General features: G+C 44.2%; 1 protein-coding gene across 1 annotated transcript; it reads right to left on the reverse strand.

Moving 5' to 3' along the window:
- Positions 1-295: 295 nt before the first annotated feature.
- On the reverse strand, positions 296-12,721 carry mex3a (mex-3 RNA binding family member A). The gene is made up of 2 exons (XM_084944384.1): positions 12,227-12,721; positions 296-9,054 (listed from the first exon to the last, which is right to left on the reverse strand). Exons 1-2 carry the CDS (start codon positions 12,642-12,644, stop codon positions 7,904-7,906), a joined length of 1,569 nt encoding a protein of 522 aa, XP_084800510.1. The 5' UTR covers positions 12,645-12,721; the 3' UTR covers positions 296-7,903.
- Positions 12,722-13,026: the final 305 nt, after the last annotated feature.

The raw sequence follows: 13,026 nt of genomic DNA on the forward strand, positions 1-13,026 counted from the left end.
ACCCAATGGCTGTCCACTGCTTCACAGAGTGAATGGGTTAAATGCAGAGAGAAATTTCCCCACAGGGATCAATAAAGTATACATTATTATGATTTTAGCTACTGTGTGATTGCTTTGTGCAGATACATTGACAGGGCTATATTTTAGTAACCTAATCCTTAATGTACGCTCTAATTTAATACGATATTTGCACAGTGCTCTAGAATGACACGTTCCTCTGATCGCTGAAATTAAAATGTGACAATTGAGAACTCCCGTTTCAAAGGGGGGAAAAAACGACTGGTATCGATTGGAGATCATTTCATTTTTGTTTTATTAGAAACATTTACAATACATCTTGAATCTTGGAAAAATAACAAAGAACCAGAACTAACATGGCGCAGATACAATAATAATAATAATAATTATAATAATAAAAATGTCTCCAAAAAATGTAATTCACAAAAAAACATGTGCTATAAGAAATAAACCTGCAATATCACATGCCTTGTAGGGCATGGCACACTGTAACAGAGTTCAAAGACTTCTTTATTATTATTTTTTTTTTTTTTTATTTTCCCATCCATCAAAGTTGACGGTCAGCCACAGAGGGCCGCAGTGGCAGCCCTCCTTCACTGTTCACAGAGAAACCAGAAACTATTGCCAGCTGATGCTGGCCCAAAAACTAATGCACTACAACCACTATTAGACCGGTATGAAACACTTCTACTGTGCTGGAAAAATTGGAAACGCTACCAAAGACAAACTGTCAGACTGCATCGGCCTCTCTGGAAACGGTTGCGAGTTTCACCAGCGAGCGCCACTTCAGTCCCCGACCTTTACATGCAGCAGAAAACGTGCATCATTTTTGCCAAGTTTTTAAAAACTGTATCGTGTCTTTTACAAACCAAGAACTTTGAGTTAATTCCTGCGTGTCGCAAGCAATCTTTCATCACTAAACGGGGAACCCGGAACGTTGACGTGGGGACTGAAATGGACTTTGTCTGGCTCCAAACTCAAGTCAACTTTCCACTTTCCAAAGAGGCTCCAACTATGAAAATCTACAGAGGAGAAATGGCCCAAGTGTTAGTCTGGCCTGCACCATTTCTCCTGTCTAAGTGACCATACAACATACATGCAAACTAGCACTGTAATGAATCTGTTGTGTGTGTGTGTGTGTGTATGTGTGCATCTAGTTACATAGATCTACTACACAGTGCACTGTTGTCCCCTCCTAGATGCTGCCACTTGAACTTCACCTAGTTAACCCATAAGAGAAAGCTTTGCTCCTTCGTCATTGATCTCAAACTGTCTGAGTAGCAGATGTAGAAAAAGTATGAATGAAAGTGTGTACAAGTTATGTGTGGCCCTATTGGCGAGAGGGTCACAGCTGCTCATTCATCCCAAGCGCTGCAGTTGTAACGTGTTTTTTTTTTTTTTTCCTTTTTCCTTTTTTTTTTTTTTAAACGTTTGATAAGTAAAAGCGAGTTTAGATTACAGAGGAAATGAGTAATGTGTTTCAGTCAGTAACATGGGGTTAGTTGAAGAGGGGAGAAGGGGGTTACAGCAAGCAGCACCACACAAAGAATGCTGATGCAGGAAAAATATAGAATTGAGGCACAAAATTGATGCTCTGTGACTAAAATATCTCCAAATTCTAAAAAATATTATATTATTTTCTGTAATTATTCCATTGTGAATGCACTGGTGTTGAAATAGTGCATGTCTGAAGTTAAAATTTAAGCTACGGAGAACTCTCGCTCCATTCACGTCATTCACCACGAAGTAAACGGACGAAACGCATTCCCGTAACTTTCATAAATAAAACTTCTAAACATCTTTTCTCATTTTTACTTATTAGTAGAAACTGACTTCCCTGTGTTTAGAAATATATTAACTTCTTGTAATTTTAATTAAAAAACAAAATGTCTTGAGGTTACTCATAAATATGTTGCTTCATTTTTTTTTTTTTACTTTTCATAAATAACATCCAGATACTGACTTTTTTCCTCTGCTTTCTATGAAATAATAACCCATGTTAGCAAAATAGATTTGAGAAACTGTAATATGTTTTTTTTTATTCATTTTAAGTTACTTTCTATAAATGTATGTGGAAGAACTCAAATATAGTCTACGTTGAAAAAAAGCTGTCGCAAATTCTGTCCAAAAAACAAACAAACAAACTTAAAGCTCACTTGCAAAATTGACTAAAAGATAAGGAGTGCATTAAGGTTTTTTTGTTCCTTTTTTTTGTTGTTTTTTTCGTTTACATTCAAATGCATTGCTTGCTCAATGTGTGATTTAGACAGGTTGGTACAACTGTTTAAGTGCATCCATTGAAAATAAGGATTTCCTATCACTCCTTAAAAGGGATTCTACATAAATGCATAAAGACCTTTTTATATCAAGAGAAGAAAAACATCAACAGTTTCTACCATTACTATAATAGTAAGCTTAATACAATATTGTAAATAATACTAACAAGAACTTAATGAATCAAATCTCACGGGAGTCGCCCCCACCCCTCTGTACCTCCGCTTGGCTAAAATGTCTTTCATACTGGGTGAGCTGGACAAATGAAACTTACACTTTAGCATAATCTTAAGAATCATAATTAAACTATGTATCACTTAGTTAAACTACACGGTAAATATACGACTTTAAACCAATGCTCACTTTAAGGTCTTAAAGCTTTTTATACACTCCAGGTATCAGGCTGATGAATCCTTTATCTTAACTTTTCCTTTCTGATAAATCTTACCTATTGTACTATATTTTTACTAGCATGCAGTTAAACTTTAGGATACGGCGAATGGCTCTCTGAACTAACGCGTAATCCCGTACGCTGTGAATTTCTGCTGGTTTGTTAGTGTCCGCACGATTCTTTCCATCTACTTGAATTTTCTTTTTTACCTTTTTGTCACAAGATTGGCAAAGTTTTGTTTAGTTTTTTTCAGAAAGATTAAGAAAATCCCTGAACTGGGTTTTTTTTTTTCCTCTTCCCAACACCCAAACTCATAGAAAAACTACACAAAAGACTGAGGAAGTGCCAGGATGTGCTTTAAGCTGCTCTCTTTGGGGAGAAGTAAGTCTCTTAGTGGTGTCTCTGTAGTATTAATCCAACGACACTGAAACACGATATGCCTTCGTTTTCACCGATATCGATTAATTGGGCTTTTGGGTAAACTAACTAGAGATTATTCTTCATTTAGTAAACTCTTATTCTAAAATAAGTTAAATGATAAGTTAGCTCTCCTTGTATTTTTGTTCTTTGGCTATGTCTGACCCTTTTTTTTCTCCTTTCAAAAATAATGCAAATGAAAAGCGGGTGGTGCAAAACAAACAGAGCCAGAACTTATTACAATGTAAACAAAAGTCATCTCAGGATATGCTGTGAGTAATACGCCTGCCCCATATAGACTTTAAAAAAGAGCATCAAGTGTAAAAAATCTAAACGTGTAGACAGCGTGTCCCGTCTCACTGCCGTTTGTTCATTCGCTCTGTTTGCGACCAAAGCCCTCAACACACGAGCCTGTCCCAAGTTCAGCCAGCAGCTGCTGCTCTTTCACTAACAGGTCAGACCTCGTGCTGCTCGTTCTCCGGACGCTTTTGTCATTTTTACACCTTGTGAGATTTCCTCCACGTTGCAGAATCTACAGTTTTCAGTGCTTCTGAGGATTGATTGATTATCCAAATAACAAATGACCCTGATGATGAACACAACAAGAGCAATTACTTATCCCGAAGCTGTCACCAATTCATCACGCCTGTGTTTCTACACTGACATTAATCTATAAGGAGATTGAAGCAAATATAAGACAGAATATAGTGTTATTATCCTAATTTTATTTATTTTTTTAAAAGAACTGAGCCGGCTCCTCTTGTTTATTGTCCCAGTATAGTCCTATTATTGCTTTTCGTCCTAATATACATACAGATTTCTTTCTTCATTAGGGGTTAGCTTAATACACATACTATTCATTTGAGTTTTTATTGGAGATTGGATTTATACATCAGCGACTTCATAATAACGTAGTGTCTGGTTAACTTTTCATCTATATATTTGGATGAAATACTAAGTTTAAATAATATTCTTACATGTATGTATGGATCTATCTAATATACTATTATAGTAAATGGGATGATGGGACGCATATATAAAAGATTTACTCTCCCTAAACTCAAACGTTTTGAATTCCTTACGCTAAAACATCGACACTTTGTAAAAAATAATCCAAAGCTCACTCGAAGTAGGCTTTTGTCTGGATGTTTGTAACTGATACACATACTGTATTTACATAGATGCTCAGAGCGCCTTCCCATTTAAAAGTACTCATTAAGTTGTACAGCGTCTAAACTGGGAGAATCTCCAATAAGCCCTCTCCTTCATTAAACCAGTGCAAAACTCGAAACAAAAGTCAACAGCATTGACTGAATGGATGAGAGGTCTCCCAAATTGCCACTAAGTACTACTGTAGTATTAAGAATAACAAGAACCACCATAACACAGTGAACAAAAATGATAGGGAATCCTTATGTGCATGTCTTTCAGATTCTATGAAATATATTTCACCATCAGCGGTCGGTTTGGTATTAATCAGATGCGCGTGTTTTGTAATAAGGTGCTTTACTCTGTATTTGATGTAATGTGTTTAAAAAGCCTAATTTCCTGAATCCCTTTAATCCCCCACCCAAGCAGTTTGATTCACATTCTTATTTTTTTCTCCAAAAATAAGTACTTTAAAGGTTGTTTTAGGGAGTAGCAGTAGTATCAAATGTAGGGGTGTAACAATTCTCCAAAATCACGGTTCGGTTCGAGGGCAGATGCCAAAAAATGGGGGGAGGGGGATGTTTTTTTTCTTTTTGCTAGAGACCATTGGATCACAAAAAACGAAACTAGGCGTTATCAGCTCCACGTGGGCATCACAGTATGGGAAGATGGAGCTGCGACGCGATACTCGTTTGTATCGCACTCTCAGAATTATTACACCCCTAATCAAAGGCCAAAGTTGCTACCTTGTACGCCAAAGTAATGGCAATATTTCATAAAAAATATTAAGGCAGAAAATAAAACATTTTTAAAAAACAGAATACGAAGTTCAAAGAACAGTGTCATACTGCTTTGAATGTGACGTTGAAAGCTTAGGCCAAACCACTGTGCAACTTGTCCATCCATAAAATCCTAACTATTCTTTGTTCCTACGTCTGACAGATTTCAGGGTTTCCCCCGAGTACAGTGATTTCCCTGCAGTCCACACCTCATGCGAGTGGTCTGCCTTGTGTGTTGTTCTTTGTTTGTTTTTAAAGGAAAGGCCTTCTGTGGCCTGAAGACACAATTTGATATTTTTAATCGGGTTTTTCTTTTTATTTGAGACAGAAGCCGAGTTTTAATTGTTCTCCGGTGCGATCTGAGAGAGGCCTGCTGAATCACCGTCGTCACTACGCATGGCGCACATGTGACAACAGCTCGCTGAAAGAGTCGAACGATCAATAAAACAGCACGATCTGCAGGGTCTCGTGTTTTTTGGAGCCTACTTCTCTCCTTCTCCAACCAAAATGAAACCCCTCCACCCCCATCATTCAACAGCTTTAATCCCTACCCCCCATCCGCTCTCCTCTAGCCCTCCGAAATCCCCAGGCTGGGGCTAAGGCAGACGCAGAGGGTGTGTAATTTGATTCAGCATGAGTGCTAGTTAAATGGGGCGTTTCCTCTGCTTTTCTGTCAATTACAATTGTCTGATTTCATTCTGGAAGCTTAACACAAGTGAGGGGGGGAGGGGGGCTGAAATCTCGGTGTCCGTAGTGAAGGGGCAGTTGCAGGATGTCCCATACAGTAGCAAGCTGACATGGGGAGGGAGCCCAGAGGTAAAGGGGGTGGGGGAGCTTTGTGGAAATTTCGATTTGGACTGGTGCCGTCACACAAACAGGACCCCATCCAAAATTCAGGGAGCTGCAGCTGGATAATGAAGGCAAGGGTGGGGGGTAAAATCTGTCTTTTGCAGGTGAACATTTTCAAATTGTGTCACATCAACAGTAAAAACGTGTTACTGTCGTGTCTCCCGATAACTGTAGATTTTTTTTATTTCTCTCCTTAGCCTCCCCTTATTTCACAGGCGCTGCCAGATTCAGCATTCAAATTTTGTGTGTGTGTTTTGGGACAAAAGAGTCCCCCCTTTTCCTCACTGGGGATGGCTCGGAGCAGCAGAAACGGAGAGGAAAAGGGGGGCGGAATGGGCAAGGGGGAGTGGAAGAAGGGGGGCCCTCTTCACCCAGCTGCACGCGGACTGTCCAGCCCCCTCTGTGCTGGCTAACATCGGGGTGGGGTGGTAAGGGGCTTGCCGCGGGACCCTGCCACACGGTCCGCACCTGGACCAGCCCATTTGCCTAATTATGAATGAGTGGATCCAGGCCGTGTCCGAGCTTTCTGCAGCCCACGCTGTTACCGGGCCCAGACAATACACCTCGCTCAGAGAGACGCCTTCGAAAGCAAGCGATCGAACTGTAAGAAGGGGGAGACATGAAAGCCACTCCCAAAGAAAAGGGAGAAAGAAAAGGGGGCTAGGCGAGACCTCGAACTCAGGGTCACAGCCACAGTGTGTCACGAAACACCTGCTCCTGTACAGCTTTGCTAATTACAGGGGAGACAGCAGGCCCCTCAGAGCTCGCACATAATGCTGTTAGCGGAGGGCACGAAGAGTGGGGATTACTGACTCGGGACTCTGTATTTTACAGTGTCAACTATTTTAATGTGCTGCTGATTAAGGGAACACTTTTACAATTTTTACTCGGCTTCTGTCCACATGCTAATTCTCTTCCTTATTTACAGTGAAACGCTCGTTGACTGGAGCTCGTGCTTTGTCCTACATTGTTCGGCGACTGTGGCCAAATGACCACCACAAAACAATAAAGCGCGGTTAAGGTGGCTTTGAGACGAGTCCATCGGGGAGACGGATATCGAGAAGCAGCCAACTGGATGAATTCCAAGGCTTTCCGCCTCACAAATCAAATCAGTGCTTTAAGCCAACCGAGGAACCACATGCTTTTCAAGTGCCACGAGGAGCAAGCATTACTGAATCTTTTCAACAAACTGCAGTGGCCAAAGTGTAATCAATGGCTACTGGAAAGAGACTTTTACTGATACTTTGTACAGCCTTCATCCATCTCTGTGATTAATGACGCCGATAAAATTCCACCAATTAGTATAAATAAATCATGTAACGAGCTATCCCTTTTTTTTTTAGGATTATCTGGTTTCTAAGACTCTAAAATAAAAGTCTGCTTTTTGTTTCTTTTGACTAGAACCAATCTATTCACATTTTCATTTTTGCCAAAATATTTTGGACCAATTATATCAAATCACAATCACAGTTCGAGGCTGAATTCACCTTCACATCTGCTCCTGAAATTTCAAGGTATGATTGACAATCCTATTTTAGACCAAGATGATTGTAAGGTGCAATGAGAAATCTTTTTTTTTCCTTCTAATAACAACAGTGAGTTTCTGGGTTAGTCAGGTGCAGACTGGGTACCTCAACAATCATCTTCCTCCTTCAATATAAACCCACTTCACGGTAAAATAAAAAATTTGAATAATAAAATGTTCACATTACTGTCTACCTCTGCCTTCACTGTGATTCATGAATGAAAAACAGCAGCAGTCAAAAAACTGAAAATGCAAGGTACTATACTTCTCTTATAAACAAAACTTTTATAAAATATATATGCATATATATATATAAAAGAAAAACTTAAAAATATTTCTTATACTTTTTAGTAAAGCAAGCAGTGCCTTCTAAAATATCTGCTTGATTGTTTTTAAATTTTCTGAAAAACCAAAATGTGTATTATAATAATAATCATAATAACAGTAAATAATTATTGAACAAACACTGACAAAACTAATGATAAAAACTGACATGGTTCCTTAAGAGAATATCCGGATGGCCTGTGTGACCTGGGTGTGGCACACTGGGCACTCCGGGTGGTTGAGCTCACAGATTCGGATGGCACACTCCATGCAGAAGAGGTTGTGGCCACAGGGCACCAAGGCAGCCGTCACTTTGCTCTCAAAGCAGGTCATGCAGTCCCGCACAGTGGCCGGCGGCGAGTCCGGCACTGGCAGACGGCCTGGAAAGCCTTCGCCGGCTGAGGTGGGCTCGCTGTGGGCGCGGCGGGCCTGGGCGTGAGGCGAGCCAGATATGGGCACAATGCTGGTGACTGAAGAGTTGTTGGTGGTTCCGCCTCCACAGGACTCGGGTAAGCCAGGGGAGAGTCTGGTTAGGGGCAGCGGGAGGCCTCCAAAGCTTTTGGAGCGCTGCTGGGCGTAGAAGGCCACCTGTTTGGGGTAGTCGGGGTCACCCCAGCTCTGGGTACCGTCAGATCCAAAATAAGAGCAGGGCTTCTCTCCAGAGCTGGAGAAGTTGCCTTTGTTGTAGATCCCCCCTCCCTCGCTACCTCCTCCCCCTCCTCCAACCATGGCATCTGAGAAGTTTTGGCGGTAGCTGCTGGTGAGTGGCTTGCGCTGGCCCCCCTGCAGCCCCCACACCTGCTGTAGCCGGCTCTCCAGACCACCGCTGCTGCCCGCCGGGCTGCTCCCACCATTCGGGCCCAGACAGTCATTCTCGTTGTTGTGGTCGTGCAGGCCTCCCGTTCGAAAGGCGATATGTGCTTCGATCTCCTCGCGGGCCCGCTCGGCGTTACTCGGGGAGCCTGTGATCTCAAAGACCGGGTCGCGGTCTCGACTCGGAGTGACAATGTAAGTGCAGGTCTGCTGCTGGATGCGTTTTATGGTGGAGCCTTTAGGCCCCACCACCAGCCCGACAACACGGTATGGCACTCTCACCTGAATGGTGGTCTGACCTGGCAAAGGTGTGGGCGGGGAGCCGCTAAAAGACACTCCCAGCTTGTTGCGGGACGCCCGCAGCATGGAGAAGTGCTCTGCAGCAGAGATGATTTCACGACGGGCCAGAGCAACGTCCTCCTTGCGGCCAGTGATTAAGAACACAGGTTCCTCTCCTCTGACGGGGGTTTTGATGTAGGTGTTGGTCTTGGCCCGCAAGGCTTTGATCTTGCAACCTGCAGAGACACCAACATACATTTTAAAATGAGTAAAGGCACGCCGGCTCAATTCGGGGACACAAATCAAGTTAAAAGGGTTACAACCAGGAACACACTTGATCAGCCTGAGCTGAAAGAAATGCTCGTCTCTGCTTTGTCCAGTGAAAATTCTGATGTTTGAGCTGCTTATGACCACTTTAACCTAATGTCTTGGAGGCCAAAGCAAAAGCTGAGTAATTACCAGGATTTATGAGAGTTCAAGGGCGTAATCATTAGTGTCTTTATTGAGAGGGCCATTTTATTTGCACTAAAACAAAACTTACTAAGACGCATGGTGCAGGCACCGGCCAGCGTGGACACGGCTGTGGCAGATGCCGTGTGTTTTCACTGTACTGGTGAGCAATTACTTTCTGACCTCTCCTTGAACTTGTTTCCAGACAATACAGACAACCCACATATGCTTCATTTTTGGGCCACTTATTCCTCTGCATTGGTCCTGTTTCTGATCAGCGTGGAATAGTTTACTCTGTTAAATGCTTTTAAGGCAGACTCTTAATGCGAAAGAGTGCAGGTTAATGTCATTTCAGGACGAATCACCTGACAATGTAATGGGACAGAGGAGGATACAGGCATATAATAAATCAGTAATTATTTAGGAGGATTGCCAGGAACACCTGAGGTCAAGAAGACAATGGTAAGAGAAGACACAGCAGTTCTGTTTGGATTACACCTCATTAACATCACACAGGTTTGTATTCAAACTCTGCCAGCTTCCTCATTAAGATTTCTTCCTTTATTGACACATTAAATGTGCTTTCCTTGTGTCACTGTGGCTCTCTGGACAACATCATATTAAAAAAAAAAACAAAACACCCTGATCTCACTGTAACAGAGTCCAGGTGCTTCAGAGCTCGCAGCGTGTCATAACCAGCTGAATATCACAGCAGCAGGTATCAAAAGGTTTAAAGACACCTGAAGGTGAAGCAGAGTATCTCCCTAATGCTACTACACTGACCCACTTTGTTCAGGGGCACTGGCTTCCCAGGAACCGCTGGTACACGCAGAAGGGTGGTGATAACATTCCTCATGCCCCAAATTTGAACATGCACTCTGCGGTCATTGCCCGGCGTTGGCCTAACAGACCTGCTCCTGGCACGAAAGGCTCAAAGAACAATTCTTTCTCTCAAACTAGATTTTAAATTTTAATTAGCTGAAATTGATGTCTTGATGAAAGAAACGTATGTAAACAAAGAAGGCAAAAGCCAGTTAATCACACCCAGAAATTAAGGTCACTGTGAAGAAACGTAATTTTCAGCTGCATTAGCAGTGAAGTGTGATTCAAAACAAAGCCACCCGTGATCTGACGAGCTCCAGCGTAAGGTGGAGAATCAATGCCTGCGCCTCTGACAGGAGAAAACAATCATACCCACCCCTTTCTCCAAGACAGGATGCTTCGTTTGCCAGATTCACCAGACGGGCTCTGAGCGGAAGGGGGTGTGTATGTAGTGCCAGCTAACGAAGGGCCCAGATCAAAAGCAGCTCATCTCAAATTCCCCCCACCCCAAATCAGCACTTCTTCCTGGTCTAGGCTAAAGGGCCCTCTTGCTGCACTTGTGCACACTGGATCCACCCTCTGTCTGTCTTCGGTTAGCCCATTAAAATTCAAAACTTACACTTCAGAGTAAAGAATGGGAGCCGACATGGGAGATGTGGGGGGGCTCAGCAGCACACACTAAAGCCATGTTACTACAGCAGCGAAGCAAGAAAGGGGAGTGTCAGTGAAAGGAGCTATCACAACTCCTGTTTGTTTTTGTTGCCAGATAAATCGGGATTTGCTGATGGGACCTCACCCACCCTGCAGTCATTGTGATCCTCTCTCCATCCAACCCCCTGATTTCTCCCCTATCCTGACAGACAACCATGTGGCATTGAGAGTGTGCAGTGAAGTGGGGCTCATGAGGGGTCCCTTGTGTTGAGCTCCAAGGCGTGACTCCCATTCAGCTTTCAGATGCCGTACCCCCCCACCCCCACTCCTTGTTTTTCCCTGCCCCTCTCACCCATGGGTTCATCACAGCAGTTACCAATGAGTGCTCCATATGAACACCAGGGTCCCTCCTTTTTTTCCTTTGTTTTTTAAACTTAAGTTCAGGCTTGTTTGCAACTACACAATGAAAAAAGCATGTATGCAACCAAACAACCGCACAACTGCAAATAACCACAAACAATATCAATAGTCTGCCTTTTTCCCCCTCCAAAAAACAAAGAAGGATTCCCACCTTCGGGTACAACTTCTCGCTGAGTCACCCCTTTAAGACGATCCCGTGTGCCAAGCAGCAACACTGTGTTAATGCGCCCCTCCCCTCATCCCCCGACTCACACCTTTGTTTGACAGCTGCTGTCATTCAACTTCAGCTCTTTGTTCAAGAAAAAACCTCCAACTGTAAGAAAAAAAAACCTGCAACGTGTCTGGAATTGAACTTTCCAACTCCCTCATCTGAGGAAAAAGAAAACCCAAAAAACAAAAACGGTGACCACGCTTCGCTCTATTGTCCAATTGTGTCACTGGGGCAGTGCGCAACATAAACAACGAGCAGAATAAATTTAGAAAGGAAGGGGGGGAAAACATCCACTCGATTTTTGAGGCCAGATGTGTAATTTCGCTGATTTTCCTGGCCATCGGCTCGCGCCGAGAGACATTCTTGTGTACACCAGGCGCACGTTGCCTTTTTGAACAGTCTGGCGCGTCTCAGACGACAAAGGAAGCAAGTGCTCTCCCTGCTCCAGTGTGTGTCTGTGCGCTGACATTGATGGCGTGGATGTAGAATAATTCGCCCGGGAGGGAACGGGTCTCTCTCCTGCTCTCTCCCTCTCGTGCAAATTTAGTCCAGAAAAACGAGGCTAAAGCTGCGAAACGCCTCGTTTCCGACTCTAATCATGAGTGCACGAGAACTTGTAACAATATAAGCAGGAAAAGTGGGAGGCTGGCTGATGTCTCGGGGGAGTAGGGAAAAAACACACACACACGCACACACACACAGACACACCACTCCCTTTTCTTTGTCAAATAACACCAGGTAACAGTTGGAGAACAAACAACAAAGCACACGGGGACGCACGGCGGGGCGCATGCACTGCTGTCTGATAAAAGCTCAAGTTTGGAGGGAAAATGACCCGCGAGCCAGCGGTTTACCTTGTCTCCCCACTATCTCGGCCACATGTTCAGAGCTGGGCACTGGGACGCATTCTGTTATGTTGCAGCCTCGTCCTTTCGTCTCACTTGAGGAGCTCTCGTACAGGGCGCACAACTTGCTCTTGCCTTGCAGAATCGCCGTGTCCCCGCCGCCGACGCTGTTCGTGTGGTTGTGGTGGTTGTTGTTATTGTTGCTCCGGTCCTGTACTCCTGTTGTTGGGGCTCCGCCGCCGTCCTCGCCTTCCCCGAGCCCCAGCAGAGACAGCTGGCCCAGCGCGACCCTGAGGGCACGGGAGTCGTCTTCCTCCTCGTCGGGCGGCACAAGGAGACCCTCGCTTCCGAAGCCGGAGCCGGCCAGATCCCTGCCGTAGCCCCCATTTTTCTCCATGATCCCTGCTAGAACCAGCAGGCTAGGCATGGCTAACAAAAGAGTGTGTGAGACAAAGACAGGGGAAAGAGACTGGAGAAACAGCACCCGTGCCGCCTCCTCCTCCTCGCCCCCTCCTCCTCTCGATTCCCCCCTTTGCGCTAGCCCCTCCCATAGACCGGCCCCCTCTCTCTCTATCCGCCAGACTCTCGGTACAGTAGTCTCTCTCCGAGCTCCGGGCAAACGGGACACAAGGCCGTCTGCACACAGATGGGGCTGGGCGATGCTTTGCTCCACCCAGTCTGGTTTACACAGCTTCCCCTCCTCGCCGAGACAAAACGAGCCGCCCTCCCGTTGTACCATTCCGTCTCAGGTTCACGAACATGTGGCAGCTCGCGTTCCACGCAGAAAGCAGAAAGAAAGAGACTCGGCT

This window comes from Perissodus microlepis, chromosome 11 (genome assembly GCF_051167445.1).
Source record: "Perissodus microlepis isolate ML-2025 ecotype Zambia chromosome 11, ASM5116744v1, whole genome shotgun sequence".
Lineage (NCBI taxonomy): Eukaryota > Metazoa > Chordata > Actinopteri > Cichliformes > Cichlidae > Perissodus > Perissodus microlepis.